This window comes from Diabrotica undecimpunctata, chromosome 1 (assembly GCF_040954645.1).
Source record: "Diabrotica undecimpunctata isolate CICGRU chromosome 1, icDiaUnde3, whole genome shotgun sequence".
Taxonomy (NCBI): Eukaryota; Metazoa; Arthropoda; class Insecta; order Coleoptera; family Chrysomelidae; genus Diabrotica; species Diabrotica undecimpunctata.
Genome location: NC_092803.1, coordinates 200,694,479 through 200,714,284, shown reverse-complemented (window position 1 = coordinate 200,714,284; position 19,806 = coordinate 200,694,479). Strand labels below are relative to the sequence as shown.

The following is a 19,806-nucleotide window of genomic DNA, read 5'->3' as shown; positions in this document are numbered from 1 at the left end:
ATAGTAACAATTTTATTTAAAAAAAAAGTGTACATAACTAAATATTTCCTACTATTCATTAAGATTTACATTTATTTTAAGTAACTACATCATTTTTAAGTATGAATAAACTTATTTAGAATTATGGTAACAATAAATGACCAAGTGGTGTTCAAAATTTTCTAACAAAAACTTGTGGCTTCTGTCTGAGTACATATATTTATATATGGAAAAACTTCGTTCAACATCAACTGATGTAACGGGAGCATTTTTCAAACTAACCAAAACATTTGGTTCTAAATTAATTGTTTCCGAAATATTTCCAGCTAGAACACTGACTACTTCAGAAAGAATATGGTAACCTTTATTTTTTTCCATAGTAGCTTCAAATTTTTTTAAAATATTTTTTCCAATATTACCTCTAACGTTCCGACAACATGACGCAAATTCTTTTATTAATGCTGTACTTTCGAACAATGACAGTTTTGGTGATTCTAACTGAGTAATTGTTTTTTGAACAAAACTAAAATTTGATTTTATAAATGAAAGTTCTTGTTGAAGCAAGTTACTCTGAAAAGTTTGTTTAGAATCCAAAAGAGATTGGGAACTTTCATCTGTTAACGTATCAATTATGTTCTTTATTTTAACAAAATGATCTACATAAAAATTAGCTGCTTCTAACCATGTTCCCCATCGCGTTAAAATAGGTTGTGGTGGAAGAGGAATGTTAGGTAGGTAGCATTTCTTTGAGCTTTTGAGCTTTGAGGAATGTTAGGTAGCAAGTTGAATTCTTATAGGAGATTTAAGAAATACTTTTTTGACACTGGATATCATGGTATTTACAAGAGGAAACTTTTTTCGTATTTCCTCTGCAACTCTGTTTAATCCATGCGCTACACAAATAACATGTATTAAATCTGGGAAAAATATTTTTAAATTTTGTCCTGCTTTCATTGTATTGTATACACACCATTGTATTGTACCATGGACAATTTTCTCTCACTAAAGGAAGCTATTTTTCATTTAAAAACAACCTACGAGTATACTTTTTCCATTGTCAATTTGCCAAGCGTCGGCTTTTGAGGTTCTTTGATGTCGGTGCCGACCATTGGCGTGGAAATTAAGAAAAGGGATCAGTTATCAAACGCATATTTCAAGAAAAATCATATAATTTTTATTAATTTTTACATAATTATATTCAGGAAAATTTCTCAATTTTTGGGCAGAAATTGTTTAAACAATTTTTTAAACAAATTCAAAATATCACCTTTTGTGCTCCAAAAAATATTTTTTAGGTTTTTGGGTGACTCTAAATAAGATCTATGTCATTTTTCTCAAAAGTTAATAGTTTTGGAGATATAAGCGATTTAAAATCCGAAAAATGCGATACCTAATATGCATTTTCGAGGCTTGAAAAATATGTAAATGAGTATTTTTGAGATTCAAGAGTATCTAAACTAAAGTATCAACATTGATTTTGGTGAGAAATCGGAGCAATATTTTCCGTAGCAGAAAAAGGTGATCTTTTGAATTTGAATTGTTTCCGGCAAAAATGTCCGGCACCCTTCAACCTTCGATTTGTTTAAACGGGGCATTTTTGAATAGGACTCTTCAAAGGACAGAATCAGTTTTTTTTTCAAATGGGAGCGGGCTCACAACACCGAATAAATAACAAATTAATTCTTTCAAATTAAAGCTTGTTAATTTTAGTGATTTATAAGAATATTGGACTTATTATTTAGTTTTTACATAAACCATAATATTTTTTTACAATTATCTGTAAATAATGGCTCATTCTGTCAGAAAATTTTAAAACATTGTCTATCCAGCAATTAAGATAGTCAACTGAAATTTAATTTTTAAACACGGCCTACTGTTAATGCACAAACAGGGTGAATCTTCAATATTTTGCTTCGAGTTAGAGATATCTGAAAAAGTTATTTGGAAAAGATGTTCCAAATATTATTTTAACCCCACATAACAAAGTTTTATGTCAAAATTCGCACTTTTACTTTTTTCATTAATTGAAGAGCTTATTTCCAGTGTCTTAAATCCAAAATTTCGATTTTTTAAATTTTCTTTTTTTAAACTTTATAGATTTCTTCAAGTCTAGAATAAAGTTATATGTACCAAAACAACTTCTTATTTACCATTTAAAAGTGCATATGAAAATTGTAAAATTGTATAATTTGTATGTTAAATTTGTATGAAAATCTGTAATTTCATGGATTTCATTATATGGATGTAAGACACTTTGGAAATAAGCTCTTCAATTGTAGTCAGGATTCTAAAACGGACAGTTGGCTGTCCCGAGATGCATCTTTAGACAGCCAATTGTAGATTTAGGATCGAGATTACAAATAATACTGAAAAACTAAAATTGCGAATTTTGTCATGAAATTTGGTATGTGCGTTTACAATAAGTGGAACAACTTTTCCAAATAAGTTTTTCCGATTTCTCTAACGCGAAGCAAAATATCGAAAATTTACCCTGTTTGTGGATTCGCAGTAAGCCGCGTTTAAAATTTAAATTTCAGATGACTATCTTAAAAAAATGTGCACTAACAACATGTATGACTGTGCAAAATGTCAAATCTGTATGTATTTTAGTAGCTGATATATAGAGTTGTCTTCATCTTAAATGCGACACACTGTATAATAATGAATACTAGTGTTCAAGATGCATCGCGATAGCTGTAAAGAAATTAATTAGAAGGACTGAAAAGAATCGTCAGTGTGCCTGTAAAATTGTAAACTGTTCGCTGAATAACGTCTTTTGCAGCAGTGTCAATCCTACCCAATTTTTTATTTGGTCGCTTTCGTTTTAAGGAATGATCTGTAACAGTGCCTAATTTAATAATTGTATATATCGTCTTATACCCGATTTTTGTTAATATATGAATTCTCGAAACAATTGCATTATCAGCCATCCCAATATTTTCTTTTTTTAAACACTCATACATATTTAAAACTATTCTTTGGGATTGTACGTGCAAATCTTTATTTTTTAATTCCGGGCTGTCATTAAAATCATTTTCATTATTTATTGATAACACAGAAGTTGATGCATCTTGATCATTCGTTTCAAACGGTCTCCAAAATGCCATTCTAGAAAAATATAATATTACTTACCTTATAAACTCCATACATACTCCGCCTGTGATATCTGCTTCCAAATAGGAATATTTTATGGTGTCACCGAGCCAGACACACAGGTGTTGATTACGATTTATCGCTTTGCGATGCGCTGTTGTCATAATGCATGACTTTAAAATTACTGAATGTAACTTTAATATAACATATTAATATATCTGCAATTTTTCATGTTTCCAGGTAAGGTATAAAATCAATGAAATTTGGAAAAAAATAATACAATTCTTGTAACCGTTTTTGAGAACTTGGATTCTTAAAAGATGTCTGATTTCTTAAAAGTCGATCATTATATCTATAAGAGTATTACCGCTAAATTCACCAACATGGCAACGTCAAGATAGATCGAATGTTCAAATTCTCTCCAGACTACAATGTTGCCGATATTCGAAAATTACTTAGAGCATAAGTAATATATAAACGTTCACGGTTGCTTTAATTCATTAGTGAAGAGTCCATGGAAATATTAGTACCTAGTTAATTAATTTATAGATATATTTTTTGGGAATATGTTCATATCATTTTTTAAGAGTGTCGTTCTTTGACTAGCAATTGAATAATAGCGGATAGAGAATATTTTTTAAATATAACCTTAGGAATTTTAGGAAATATGTCTGACAACCTTGATTTGAAAGGCGGTCTCTTTGATACCAGAATCAGACATGTTTATGTTGGAAAATTATTAGTGGATGTACTATACTAAATTTCAAGTAAATACGTTTATTGGTTTTAAAGTTATTGTTGTTATTAACTAAAAGAATTTAATTTTTTTTAATTTTAACACCCTGTATCTCGAAAAGTAAATAAGTTGGACCCCTAATTAACTATATCGTTTTGTTCAATTTTTCGAGAAGTATCTACAGTCAAACGTTGTAAGTGTCATTTGGAAACACCCTGTATGTATGAAATATTAGATATTTAATAGAAAATATTAGATACTTACAATTTTGCCACAGACTGAACAGTAGATTTTTCCCATATCCATAGACAGCTCTTTATAAGGTTTAATCCAAGTTGAAGCACTGGTTGTTTTAGGCATTATAAAATCACAATCTTCCTTTTTGTTACGCGCAACGAGTGTTTACGCTTTGATTATCAAAACAAAAATGATTTACAAATCTGAGCATCAAATTAGAAATGTTTAGGTACCTAATTCAATAAACTGGGAGATTTTGGAAAATCCCTAAATTAGGAACAAAACTATTAGCCGTTTACCTGCTGTTAAGATATAATAAATTGTAGATAGATTTGGGGATTAGATCATAAAATGCAAATGAGCGAACCCTTAGCGATTATCCAATAACTGAATGCCTCAGTGACCGAGACTTTCTAAGAATGTTAAGGGCTACTTAAATTGATCTTCTTTGAAATTGTAAATGTTTTGTACCTGTAGAGATTACGTACTTAGATCATTTCTTGATTAAAATGACTACAAAATTTTATACAAGAATTGAAATAAATTGGTATGTTTAAAAATTTTCAAATACAGTATAAAAATCTGAACTTTTATGCACTTTATGCAAACTTTTATACAAATATGCCAAAATATGAAATATTTGCATAAAATATGCACAATATGCAAAATATGCAATATGCATATTTGCCGAAGTCTAGTAATAACATTGTTCCATTCTTTGGAATGTAAGAAGAACTAGCGACAGCAGATGGATAAAGAGAATAAGTTTTAGGCTGTTATTTTCCTCTATAGTGCGTTTAATATTATTGGTTTCAAATTTCCTTAAATCTCTCCTGATTACATTCGAAACAGTTTTATTCACTTCTCTTAGAGTGTGGCTGTTTGCATTCTCATTTGTCTTTTTTGATCTGATCCAGCAGCGTTTCAGTATATTGACTTATTTGAGTATAATGAAAAAACAGGGTAGGCTACAAAAGTTTTATGACTAAGTGCCAGAGCTTAACATGTCTCGTTTGAATTAAGAAAATGTAAAATCAATTGGACCGATTTTGTCCACCTTTGTAGGTAATAAATCGAATTACTTTTTTTTGAAAAAATGTGTTAAAACTCGCTATATCTAATGCTGTTGCTGATTGCAGCATATAATCTTCAGTTTCATTTTTAGATTCAAAGACTATATGTATTGCTTTAGTTTTTTTGTTAAATTGACCCACATGTACATTAAAATCACCTCTTCTAATAAAATATTACTCAATATGTCTCCTAATTGATTAAAAAATTATTTTCTTTATTGTATTGTATTGTATAATAGATTATAGAAATATATGTTCTATTGTAACATTTTTGTGGTCCCGTTCTGTATAAAATTTTAATTTCAAATTTCATTCTGTATCAGGTTTTAATTTGCGTTTTAAAAAAATCTTCAAAGAGAAACGCTTCGGTCTCTCTTTCAATAGAATAAACAAAATTGAAATATTTATTTTCAAGTTTCTTTGGGTAAATTGCTTTTTATGTAAGAATTGCGTCTCAAAAGCTTCGAATTGAATAAACAAAATCCAATTATTTTTCTACCTTGTCTCTTGCACTTACCAACTTCATACTCTTAAATGTAAGACTACCAAGATTCCAAGACCATATCCTGATTTTTCTAACGAAAGCTTAGTTTCCTGGAAACTACCAATAAATAATAATAAATATAATATATTTTAGAAGAAATATATACAGCAGTTCATGCCTTAATACCTGTACCTGTACCTGCCTATAATTGTGCTTTATTTAATTATCTTCTTTGATAAGACTGCGGTAGGTAATTATTTATATAAATATTGGCTCCCGTGTTTTAGAAGGCAGCTGTTTGGATGCCTAAATAGAGTAATTTCTTCTAATTTCAACGTAAGGTAGAAACAAATTTTTAAACAGCCATAATAATATCCCTAATGTTTTCGACACACATTTTAACGGCAAGCTTTTCTATTCAATTCCTAATTGTTGGTTTTTGAACATTAGCCGGTTGGGTAATTTACAGAGTATTATTACATGCGTGATCCTCCCGATGTGAGCTGATAATAATCTCATGGCGATCATTCTTGCTTAGTAGCCATTGTTGTTTTCGGCCACATTAGACCCCTTCGCTTCCGCCCAATTATTACACTAGATTAGTGGAATGATATGAGAATTACCTGAATTATATTTCATAAAAATGATATTATTTTATAAGGCATGCAATTGGTGAATAACTGCCATGTTGGAATAGTGACTTGCGTTTGAAATATTACATCTTTTGTTTTAACAGCAATTTGTATACGTACTATATTTGAATCTTGTTAGTCTATATTTTTGACGTAAAATCAATAAGACCTTTATACGTTTTTAGGTTGTAAGTGTTTGTATATTATTGTAAACGGTGTCCGTGACAGTTCTGTTTGTTTTTTTAATTTATCATTGGAAATATACCACGAATTACCTATAAAATAAACTTCTAATTAAATGTATTTTCCTCTTCTTCACATTCAGAACTTCTATAGGTTATCAGGATGAGAGGAATTAAAGTATTTTAATCTCTTTTATTATCAGCAAGAAATATAGAAAGGTGTTAACAGACAGTTCTATTATGTCTTTCGACAATTCCGTCTTATTGCCGATGGGGAGGCGTATTGCGAAATTTCCTGTATGGGTGCCTGAGCCAGACTGGACAGTGGCTTGAAAATATCCCATATCTATACATTTTCTTTTGTCTCGATATGGGTATTTTCAGGTCAATTGGCCAATAGTGAAAATAGTAGAGGTTCTGAGGTAGGACAATGCGTCTCGGAGTATGTATCTGTTCACGACTAAAGTCACGCCAGGACAATATAAAGATTCTTATTGAGCCCAGTACGTCTTTGTATTTCCATTGTTTGGTTATTTCCTGCCAAATAGGTTTTACTTCATTTTTAAACCATTCTCGTATGACTTTAAGCCATTATCTCTATTTTGACTCTTTTTCTAGGAAAGTCTGATCATTACCTTCCTTTTTTGTGGTAATACGGCGCCATACAATGCTGATATGTATCATAATCCAACAGAAATTTGCCGTCTTATTCTGGATAGGCTAGGATAGGTGCTGTTGGAAGTCGTTTTTTTTATCTACGAAAGCATTTTAACATTCTTGTGTCTAGTCAAATTCAATATTGTTTTCGGATAGACGATAAGTGGGCTTAGCAATGCCGTCAAAATAATAAATAAATTTTTGGTAATATGAACAGGCTCCAAGAAAACTTATCCTTTTTATTTTCTGGCTTAGCACAATCTTTAATTACTGAAATCTTCTCTGGATCACTTTTAATTTTAATTTTAATTTCTTCTACTGGTTTCTATAAAACTTTCCTTTTTATTTTCTGGCTTAGCACAATCTTTAATTACTGAAATCTTCTCTGGATCAGTTTTAATTCCTTCTACTGAAATATTATGTCCAAGATAGCACACCTTTGTTTAAAATAGTGAACATTTTGTATAATTTAGCTTTAAATTGGCATTGCTCAATCTGCCAAATATCTCGCTAAACAAGTTTATTAGCTGCTCATCAAAGGTTTTGGACATAATCAATATATCATTAAAATATACTTGACATAAAATTCAGGTAAGTCCTCTTAGAATCAGCTCCACCAAAAGTTTAAACGTAGCTGGACCACTACAAACACCAAATGGTAAAATATTGAACCGGTAAAGACTACATTAAGTTGACGCTAGTCTCGTCACCCAACCAATCAAAAATGTTAACCACTTAACAACTGAAGAATTAGAAAAAATTAATGAATGTATTAAGAAACACTACAACATTTTTGAATCAAGGGAATCTACAGGACATAATATTAGAGTTGAGTATAGACTTTATACTGGAAAATCAAGACCAATTCGTCAAGCCCATCGGAGATTACCATTTGCTAAAAAAAACTGAAAATATAACACAAGGCATGATAAATGCAGATATCATCGAAGAATCTTTGGGCCCTTGGTGCTCACCAGTAGTCTTAGTAACTAAAAAAGACCGATCCGCTCACTTTTGTGTCCATGAAACAATTACTTGACCAATTAGCAGATATGAAGAAAAGTTATGAATCCTTGAAAAGAAGATTCTCAGAAATATCCTGGGACCAAAGAAAACAGAAGACGAAGAATTTAGACGACCATTTAACAGTGAAATCTGAATGTAGATAAACGGGGAAGGCATCATTCAACACAAAGAGACTGAAATGGTTTGGGCATGTGCAAAGAAGAGGGGAAGAAGAATTATTAAAGAAAATGGTAATATGAAAACCAACGATTAAGAGACCTAGCGGAAAACTAAAGTGCAGAATAGATGTTTAGGTGCGGTATGACATTACAAAGATGAATATATATAACTGAATGGAAAGAAAAAATTAAGGACAGTAAGGAATGGCGTTCAATTACAAATCGAGTCAAAACACACAACAACCTGTGACGAAAAAGAATTGCTAACAGCGAAAAAGCTGATTGATTTCCAGCAGAAGCCAGATTAGGAGAGCCCTTGTCAAAGGACAGTCAAAATATTAACCTAAAGAGCATAAGAAAAATGTGTAATAGCTTGCATACCTTTGGTATAGAATGTGTTGCAATATTACTATAAAAATAATATATACCTATTAGTTAGTTTATATTAAAAACTTTTCCCAACAATACTGATGATAAACAGGAAATGGATATTAATGTAGATGAAGATTTTCTGGAACATATAAGATCACTAATTTATTATTTTTAAATTAAAATTCTATGATATCTTTATATTGTGATATAGGATAATAGTTATTGCTACCTTAACTCTATTCGACTTTAAAACATGCCATATTTGACAATCAAACTATTACTTGTTTCAGAAAAATTCACCGACACATCTCCCTCAGTACCTTCAACGCCAGAACCTTTGGGCTTAGACTGTACAGTCGTGGGTGCGGACAATGAAAGTGGTCGCGACTCGCCGGTGGACGTTTCGTCTACTTCGGAATCGGGAGTGACTACAGCTTCGCAGTCTAGTGAACGACGATCTCCGACTAGAAATCCCCTTTTGCAAGAGAGGTGTACCAGTGAAGAGTTACGAAATATTACCTGTCATTTAGAGACAAAAGAATTGTGGGACAAGTTCAACGAGTTAGGCACTGAGATGATTATCACAAAGACTGGAAGGTAAATTGGTTTCTGTTGATAATATGTACAGGATTGATAATGGCTAAAATTAGCTATGTTAATGAAAATCTTAACCAACATTGTTAAGATGTATTGTTAGTTCTTATGCATTCGTTGTATTATTTTTTAATTAATTTAATTTACGTATAAAGCAAACGAAATATTTTAGAGACTTCATTGTTTTTCGGAGTATTATCTAGGAGACTTAAAGCACTTTAGTATAACTTGAATCAATTCTGAACGTGATTCATTTAAATGGTTAATTTAATTATTAATGTTTATGTGCCCACCTTTTTTTTTCAGTTTAGATTTAGTTTAGAATCGCTTTTACTTTGATCGACTGCCTGAGAGCACTTCACATCACTTTTGACATTGTTGTAGCATTGTCAAATTTGTGTATATGTGAGCCAATACAAAAAAGGATATAAAGCAATACATGGCTCTTAAAAATTTAAATATTTAAACGATTATTTCTTCAGTTCTGAACATGTAAATAGTGAATTATATTAAAATCAAAATCATGTTCGAGTCTAATCTAAAATAGCTCGCAAAGAAGTTAATTTTATAGTGGTTTAATAACTTAAGAAAAGTAATTAAGTATAAAAGTGAAAGTGATTTGTATACTGAATATTGGAATCGTGAGTAGATAAAATATACTTTTTTCATCTATTTGGATTTATATATTTAAGTAAACAACTGCAATCAGTTATAAGTATTATCCAATTTACATGAACTGGTATCAGAACGAAAGCTGTAAAACAGCATCGGTTTAGCATATATCTATCATCCAAAAACCTAGTAGATAAATTCATAGCAGAAACAAAGAAAATAATAGTAAATGGAAATATACTAGAAGCGAGAAGATTAATAACTCCATCAGTCCGATTAATTCTGTCCAATGTATGTCCAAGCATACCTTCTGACATAATAATGGACAAATTAATAAAACTAGGTTTAAATCCTCTCTCAGACATATCATATCTACGGATAGGAGCAACCAATCCTGCCTTTAGTCATATTCTAAGCTTCCGAAGACAAATTTTCGTTTCACCTTTTCCAGACAACTTTTTACTACCTGAAACTTTTATTATCGAGTTGGAACAAACATCATACCGCATATTTATAGCCCAAAACGAAAATTGTTTCAAATGCAAATTAACTGGACACCAGGCAGCTAATTGTCCAAATATTTCACCTTCTAACCATCCTCACAATGATAGTGCAATGCAAACAGAAATAAGACAAAATTCATCAATAAACCATACTCAACAAGATAATCTACAAAATACTCCCGCAATCTCAAATACCACTCCCTCCACACTTACTACGTCTTCTCAAACCACATTACAAAGAGTAGCAATCCCAAATTTATCAATAAACCAAACCCAACAGTGCTCACTACAAAATACATCCATACATTTGACCACTTCTTCAGTTAACACTACAATCGCAACACCTACATCGTCTGAGTCATCCTCTAATACCCAAAAACATAAATCAACCTTAATCGAAACAAGTCAACACTTACCTCCAAATAAAAATACACATTTGAATTCTTACAAACCCCAAGTAACTTCGAACAAAGCAACCGGAAAAAGAACCCTAGAAGATGCAATCACGCCACCCTCCGAAGAAAACTTTGAAAAACCTCAGCTTCAATTACAGAAAAAAAACCAAAACTGATGACAAAAACTTAAGAAATGATATACCAAATCTCCAAACATTATTGGAACATATACAAGGATCAAAAGACATAATCAGCGTAACAAAATTGTACTCAGAAGACTCTTATGTACTTATAAAGTTTCTAACGGAATTACATTAATACTACATCGACAAAAGAATGAAAACCTTAAGCACCAAATTAATACGAAAACTTGGCAAACACATAGGTTTACTCTCTACAGTGAAAACTTCATTATCGGAAGAAGATTGCGACTCATCGGTAAATAATTCCTCTAAAGAATAATAATATCACTGTTGACTTCATGTCTGTTCCATCACAAGTCTTAGGAAAAAACATGAATATTAAAAAACACAATAAGTTATCTTAAAGACTCAGAACTGTATCAATTATTGTAATTTTTTCTACCTTTACCTGTATTATATTTTTTAGGTCGCTAATAACCCTTGTGGTGGCAGCGTAAATAAATAAAAAAAAGCAATACATGACAAGGCTGTGATATATTATTATTAGAAATAAAGAATTTAACCCAATAATCAGCAGTATGTGTTTTTCTATTTGTTACTTTGTAAGCGAAGAGTTGTTTTATTATATATCTTTTTCTTCTTCTTCTCCCTCTTTATAAGCAATTCGGCTTGTTCATTGGCAGATAAATACCTCTATGGAAGGTTGTCACTCCATATTTTGTGCGGTCGTCTTATACTTCTTCTGCCGATTGGTAACTTATCTCTTGCTATTTTGACGACACGGGTCTCTTCCATTCTGTTTATGTGGTTATTCCATTCTTTTTTCTATTTTGTGTCCATTCATTTATACACTGTACTTAAGAAAGCTGGGCAAAAATTAAGTCTAATATTTTAGCCTCGGCCAAGTTCTTGGTGAAAGAAATTTAAATAAAAATAAATCGTTCCCAAGGCGAAGAACTCCATGGTTTTTTACGCAAGTGAAGGAAAAATGTAAAGAAACAAAAAAAGCTTACCTGAAATACATATCAACCAAAACATAAAAGGCATACCATAATTACAAGACAATTAGAAACGAAACACATGCACTTGTAAGAAAAATAGAAAAATGATCACTAGGAACGCTTTTCGAAAGAAATATAACAAGGTTTTTACGGTCTACAAAAGGAAATATGGCGCTTCATGCGAGGTCAAAGAACAGAGGTAAAGGAACACATAAAAAAGGTTACGTGGATTGACTATCTAAAAAAGCTATATGCAGAAGAAGAACAAACGACGCTAGAACCGAAAACACCAGAAATTACCACAAATGAAGAACTTAATATAAATGTACAGGAAGTTCGGAAAATACTTGAAAACCTGAAGAACACAGAAGCAGCAGGTAAAGACGAGATATCAAAAGAGTTACTGAAATATTGTGGGGCAGCAATGACATACCAATTAAGAACATTAATTATTAAACTTATAAAACACAATAGAATACCTAAAGAACGGAGAACGAGCGAACTATTTCTACTATTTAAAAAAGGAGATAAAAAAACAGCCAGAAAACTACAGAGGTATAAACTGATTAAATACTACACTAAAACTTACAACTACACAAAATTTTACAAGTGCTAATAAATCAGAGGATAAGTTTAGCAGATGAACAACAGGGTTTTCATAGTGGAAGATCGTGTAAAGATGCAATATTCGTTATAAAGCACATTACTGAAAAATCACTAGAGTATAATAGACCCGCATTTCTATGTCTGATTGACCTAAAGAAAGCCTTTGACAGAGTACGACTCAAAGATGTAATCCATCTTCTGCATAATAGGAAAGTTTCCCTAAATATTATAAAAACTATCGAAAACATCTACTAAAACAACAAAATGGAAGTCAGAATAGATGGACAACTTATAGAACCTATAGAAATAGGCAGCGGAATAAGACAAGGGAATTCATTGAGCCCCATGCTCTTCAATTTGATCATGGATGAAATCATCAAAAGCGTTAACAAAGGAAAAGGATACAGAATGGGAAAAAAAGAAATCAAAATACTCTGTTACGCAGACGACGCAATATTGATAGCCCAAGATCTAGATAGTCTGCAAAGACTGGTCCACAGATTTAACATAGGAGCAAAAGAATTTAATATGACAATCTCATCTCAGAAAACTAAAAGAATAGTAGTCAGCAAAAGAACCAACCAGATGTAGAATAGAAATTAGTATTGAACAAGTAATGGAAATAAAATACCTGGGAATTACACTGTCTAGCTATGGAGATCTGGACAAAGAAGTGAGAGATCAAGTAAAAAAAGCCAATAGAGTGGCAGGATGCCTTAATAACACTATATGGCGAAACATACACATTAACACTGAGATGAAATCAAGAATTTATAAAGCCAGTGTAGGACCAATATATGCATCAGAAACAAAAACCGACACAGCCACAACGCAAAGGCTACTGGAAACGGCTCAGATTAGACTACTAAGAAGAATTACGCTGAGAGTTCGAAAGAGAAGTGAAGACATTATTATATATGGATGGCTGAAAGCGGCAGTGAGATATGTTAAATTAAAATTACAAGATAATGAGGATAAAAGTGTGCATGTCATTATAATATAAAGGCATTAATGCTCTTTTTCTTAAAGCATAATTGGGTATATCCTTGGATGCAAAGTTGGATTACATTGCCTCCTGGCGATGTCACTCGCCAAACCACATCTTGTTGATTGGAGAAGGTTGATTAATATATTAAACTTGATGTGATGTACATTAATTGACAACGTAAAACCATTTTGCGGCACTTCTCACTATATTCAATACTTTAATAAAGTTTTTGATTAAATTACAACAGGTTTGCTAATATAATGTAAGTATTTTGCATATAAGATGCCATGTATAGATTATAATCATAGACATAATATAATACAATTAGACTGTGTGCTGCAATACAGCTCGTTTCACCAGTGTAACAGAGAAAATTGACGCGACTCAATCCCTGCATCTCTTTCTAATTTGCCAGTTATATCGACCACGTAAACTAAGTGACCAATGAGTAGGTCACTTCGCGTCAGTTTTCTCTGTCGCACTGGGGGAACACAACTGTATTGCAGGAGTCAGTCTTTATTATAGTAATGTTTATTTACTTCCCATTATACAATATAAAACAATGTTACAATATAATAGTACAGTATAATAGAATTACAATTTAATTCTAAGTTAAATATTTTGTACAAACAAATATTTTGAAATGAAAAATAAAAAAGACAGAAAAGATTTGATTTCACGTTCAAAGCGTCTATGTATCTATTGATACGTATTTCGACTTAAAAAGTCTCATCAGAATAGTTATTCATAGCCGTTCTTAACGTGAAAAATAATCTTCTCTGTCTTATTAGAAGCAGCAATAACATGGCTTCGTTATGGACGCAATAGCGTCATCTGATAGAAAAATCGGTAAGATAGTTTCGAAACAAATTCAGATTTCTGCTTTAATCTGGAGCCTTCTAAAAATTGCAAGACATGGCCAGACGATGATAAAGATGTTAAAAGATATTAACAAATATTTGTTAGCAAATCAACAAAGAAGACATTTCCTGATGAACCAGAGATTGAGCTCATATATTATACTCATTTACACTATTCAATTATTTGTTCTACAGTATAATCAGGTTGATAATATAAAATATGATTACAAAGTATATAGTATATTATTGATTATACAATGAATCTAATTAAAGAAGATCTCATTAAAAATTTCTGATGCAGTATTTTTAAGAAATTTTATAAAAATGGAATCAAATGAGAAGCATATGTTCCACCCCATGCTAAAATGGCATATCTAAAACATGATCCTATTAAAGAATAGTAAACTATATTTAAGTAAGACAAATTAAGAATATTGCTGAGATATCTAAATCTGTATAGTAACATTCTTAGAGTTTGTACATCCCACTTCAAGTGACAATCAAAATAAACGCCTAAATATTTTATGTATTTTTTCCTATTTATTTTAATGTACGCGTTATTATAGCTTAGATTTAATTCCAAGAATTTGGGTTGATTGGGTTCAAATGTTGAAAATAGTATAAAGTAAGTTTTTTCAGAATGAACTGTCAGTCATTTCCTATTTAGCCATTCTAGAACCTTTATAGTTTCTGCTTCAGCAAAATTTTTAAGTTTATTCCAAGAATTACTAGTGTAAGGTATGACACTATCGTCAGCAAAACAAATAATCTTTTCATGTATTTTCATTGCTGCTAGATCATTTATATATATTGACAACAGTAAAGGACCTAAAACAGTACCTTGTGGCACACCATACTCAATGCTTTTTTCAGCACTTATCTTGACAATTTGCGATCTATTTTTTAAATAACTTTGAAATAGTAAGTATGGTATACCTCTTATTTCAAGATCATCTAAAGCACCTAACAACTGCTAATGATTAACAGTGTCAAATACCTTAGCTAGATCGAAAAATATTGCTAAAGTAGGAGAGCCATCATCCAGCATCTTATATAAATAATCAGTAGCGGAGCATCTGAATTGTAATATCTCTTCTTAAAACCAAATGGGTTTGGAGACAGCAGATTAAACTTCTATCTTGTGTTATATGTCTATGGTTATAATATAAACAAACTTAACCTCAAAAACTCGACAGTAACACAGAATGTCTCAGTGTTACAAACATTTCTCTCACTAACGAACAAGCGACAGTTCGTCTCAGTGTTACTTTGACTAAATGAGTTAATTGCGTACAGTATAACACTGGTTTATTTCCCACAGCCGTGAAGTTGGGTTTTAATACCTGTTAACTCAGTGTTGTTACGAAAAATTGAACTCTTATTTGCTTGGCTGTAAAAATGTTAAAACAGAATTTTGTCAAAATATCACAATTAGATATGGTTGCTTTCAACCATATCTAAGTTTACTGTTAAACCAATGAATAGCAGCTTTTCTTCTTTTTACGTTCTTTATACGGAAACAAACGTTGTGTTCCTTGCACCTATATATCATAAACAATTCTGTCAAGTTGGTTAAATTACATCGAATATTGTCAAACGCATTCCAATCGTTGGATTTATATCTATTCATGAAATCTTTCATTAACGATTGTTCATTAATAAATTTTTTTTAACCCTTTTTTTAAATGTAGTCACGTTTTTTTAAAATTCCTAATAATAACAAGGATATTAAAAGATTGTATACACCTATAATCAAATTGATGATTTAGATTTGAAATTATGTTATTTATTTAAGAACTTGTAGTGTGACTCTTCTGGGAGTTTTTATTAAATGTTAAAAGTCATACATCACAAAGAATACATACGTACTAAGCAGCAATAATAGTCCTTTGATCTTGTATAGAAATCGTTGCTACATAACTAGTAACATCATAATTGGCGAGTTCCCAGGCAAAAACTCCTTTTTACAAATATAACATGATAAAAAGAAAATATTTTTTTCAATGTCTTATTTTACTTAAATTTTTTTTCTTTTTTATATATACCTATCTACCGTTCGTTTTAATACTGCTATATAATACAATCTAAGTATTACATATATATAACAATATGAGTTTCCTCAATAATCAGTTAAATCTTCCGGTCAATCTACCAATCGTTTGACCATCTGTTTTTCAGGTAATCAATATTACCCATCAAACACTTTAGAAATCGATTAGTAGATATTTTTCTACCTGAAGACCACCTACGACCTACTGTTTTACACTCCCTTCGATATCTTAATCTGGATTGAATTTAAGTAAGACACAAGACATTTTATGGATCGTTTTATCTTTAAAGTTTTTTAGTCAACGATAATAAAAATGCCAATAAATTAAAAACAATTATAATACATTATATATTCTTATTGAAGAAGCTATTTTATACAAAAATACTTGTATAATAATAACTTTAACGCTTTTTGAAGCACTGTTTGTTACTTATAGTACGCCCTAGTTATAGTACGCTTTTTACAATGTTTTTAAAAAATGTTTAGCTTCTACAAGACCATTTCAGTTTTTCGTTGGTTTTAATGCCTTTTCAAATAATTTTTGTCTCTTTTTTAGTTGAGGAGTGACACTAAAACCTAGAAAAATAACCCGATTATGCCTCTGTTTTTTTTATTTATACACTCGCGATCATAAAATCCGGGTCATCTTGAAAATTTCAAGTTTCTTAAATATTTTTGCCTCTGGTGCAGTAATAACCTTTTTTTTGGCTAATGTATTTTTTATTTGTCATCGATGTTTGTTTTGAAAGAAAAAAAAATGGTTTTTTATTGTATTTATTGAAAAAAACAGAAAATAAGTCAAATAGTTGATAAAACAGACATACGAAAACATATGGAAAATACAGAACGTGGTAAAAAATCAGTGAAATTTCAATGACCAATATCGTGTATTGCCTCCTCTTGCTCTAATAACCTCTTGCAGACGACGGGGCATACTCTCAATTTTTCTCCGGATTACATGTTGTGGTATGTTATTCCACTCTCTCACTAACAGATCCTTAAGCTCCTGTGCGTTGTTAGGAGATGTATGGGTTTGAATACGTTTTTTCAAATCGTCCCAGAGATGTTCGATGGGATTCAGGTCCGGAGACATAGCTGGCCAGGCTACCCTCGTAATTCTAACTTCGTCCAAGCATTACATACTGATCCTGGCAACGTGCAATCGCACGTTGTCCTGCATAAAAACGGCGTTGTCTCCAAGCCCTGCCATGTTGGGCATAACATGTTCTTCCGGAATCTCCGTAATGTACCTTCGTGCAGTTGGGGACCCATTTTCGATGAAGGGTAATTCTGTGTGGAAGTCGGAAGATATACCTCCCCAAGCCATGGCCGAGCCTCCACCAAATGGCATTCTTGGAGCAATGCAAGCTTGTGAAAATCGTTCACCGGTTGTCCTCCAAACTCTTACACGTCCATTGGATCCAGTTAGGTAGAAACGGGATTCATCTGAGAATAACACTTTGCTACAATCGTTAATTTCCCAATGCGCGTATTGTTGAGCAAAAGCTAGTCGTGCAACTCAAGGCACCCGGCGAAGTGGCGATCCTCTAGCCATTACCCGAGAAGATAGTCAAGAAGAACAAAGTCTTCTTCTGACTGTTGCAACGAAATTGCGATTTCGTACTTCCTCTAGACGATTTTGATGCATAACCGCTGTTGAGGTCTGGTTTCGTAAAGACTGAAACACAAGGAAACGGTCATCTAGTGCCGTCGTCGTTCTCCTTCGTCCAGAGCCAGGTCGCCTGGTTAGCAAACTTGCCTCCTGAAAGCGTTGAAGCACACGTTGAACCGTAGAAAGGCTTACGCCAACAGTTCTTGTGACTTGCCGTTGAGTGTGACCGTCTTCCACAAGTGCAACAATTTGTGCCGTTTCAACAGTCAAAGGCATTTTTGTCAAAAAATAAACACTAATAATGGCACTAATAAACACTAATGGTGGCAATAATAAACGTTTGTCCGTTGCATTTGAACAGAAAGTCGAAGCACAAACGAGACATTTAAAACAAGCCGAGTTACAGGTAGCGTTTATTTTGGGAAGTGTGCACTTTACCGCGAAATCGACACTATTGGAATTCTTTGTTACAAAGGAAACCGCAACAATTCTCAGAAACATGCATTAGTTTGTATTTGTGTTATTATTATTTACGATAAAGCTCGTTAAATGAAATATCGGTGATTTTCAAGGTGACCCGGATTTTATGATCGCGAGTGTATAAGTAATTATATTTTATGCGGCGCATCCACCAAATACAATAAAATATTATTTCTCTATTAGAGATAAACGCATCAACCATTCTGATATTGACACCTTCACACCTAATTTATTAATATAGACGTTCCTCACAAACGGATATGAGTTTTTAGTTAAAAAACAGGAATATTTGATTAAAACTTGGACACATGGATTAGTATATAGATATTTAAACATTTTTTTGGTTTACTTAGCCTGTCACCTGTCAGTATACTGGTAGTCAGGATTTAGATGTGTTTTTAACTATATTCTGAATACCAGTATACTGGGCAGGCTAATTTAAACAAAATAAACAACAAAAATCGCTGTATAATTGGGAAAAGAATTGGTCTTATCAATTTTATCATTTTTTACTTATCAACTTATCAACAAGAAATAAATTTATTCTTTGACTTGTGTATTGTACAATTTGTATCAAGAAACTATGTATTGTCCTGGTCGGGGCAGCTGGGACAATAAGAACGCAATCTTTTTCGGACATTTTGCTTATTGCAATATCGGCACCGTAACATACCAGTTTTATTTTTTTCCATGACCGGAAGTTGTTCTGGGTAATGCATATTGTTTGCAGTTGTTTCTACCTGAATAGCCTTGTTATTGTCGATAAGGTCCATTACTATGCTCTCACGAAATTGCAAAAAAGAAGTTTTCTTATTCGATGCTCTCTTGTAGATGTAAAAGCTGTTCCAAATGCATATGTCTAATAGATAAAAAAACAATTTTCTATACTACCGAAGTGTTTTTCTTGGTACCAATTAAAATGACAACATCTGGTCTGCTCGATTTATCCCAGACATGTGCTTACTGTAGTTAAGCACACAATCGGGTTGTTAAAGGCAATGTAGATGGTAAAAGAACCCGAGGAAGATCGCCACTCCGATGGTCAGACCAAATAAAGAGCGCTACCGGTTTTTCTCTGTCTGAGGCAGCACACCGCGCCCAGGAGAGGGAAGAATGGATAATAACCATTCGTAAAATACCATAACGTCACCACATCCTTACGAAGGATAAAGGATAGAGGAGGAGGACACAATCGGGTTTAATTTTCGTAGCACCTCGTTTAAAAACGTGCTTATGCTTTGTGCTGATCATTCTGACATCACGCGTATCTTTCCATTTAGTAACCAATACTTGCCGTTTAGGTTTTCATAAAGCATCTCCTTTCTTTAGCTTC

The 19,806-nt window shown here is 32.2% G+C and overlaps 1 protein-coding gene across 2 annotated transcripts in view; it reads left to right on the top strand.

The window, feature by feature from the left end:
* Positions 1-19,806, top strand: part of LOC140432859 (T-box transcription factor TBX20-like) — a 194,726-nt gene that overhangs the window by 24,655 nt on the left and 150,265 nt on the right. For both annotated transcript variants that reach the window (XM_072521000.1, XM_072520999.1), the window contains exon 2: positions 8,920-9,226. In XM_072521000.1, the coding sequence (XP_072377101.1) occupies positions 8,920-9,226 (307 nt within the window). The remainder of the gene's footprint in view (positions 1-8,919; positions 9,227-19,806) is intronic.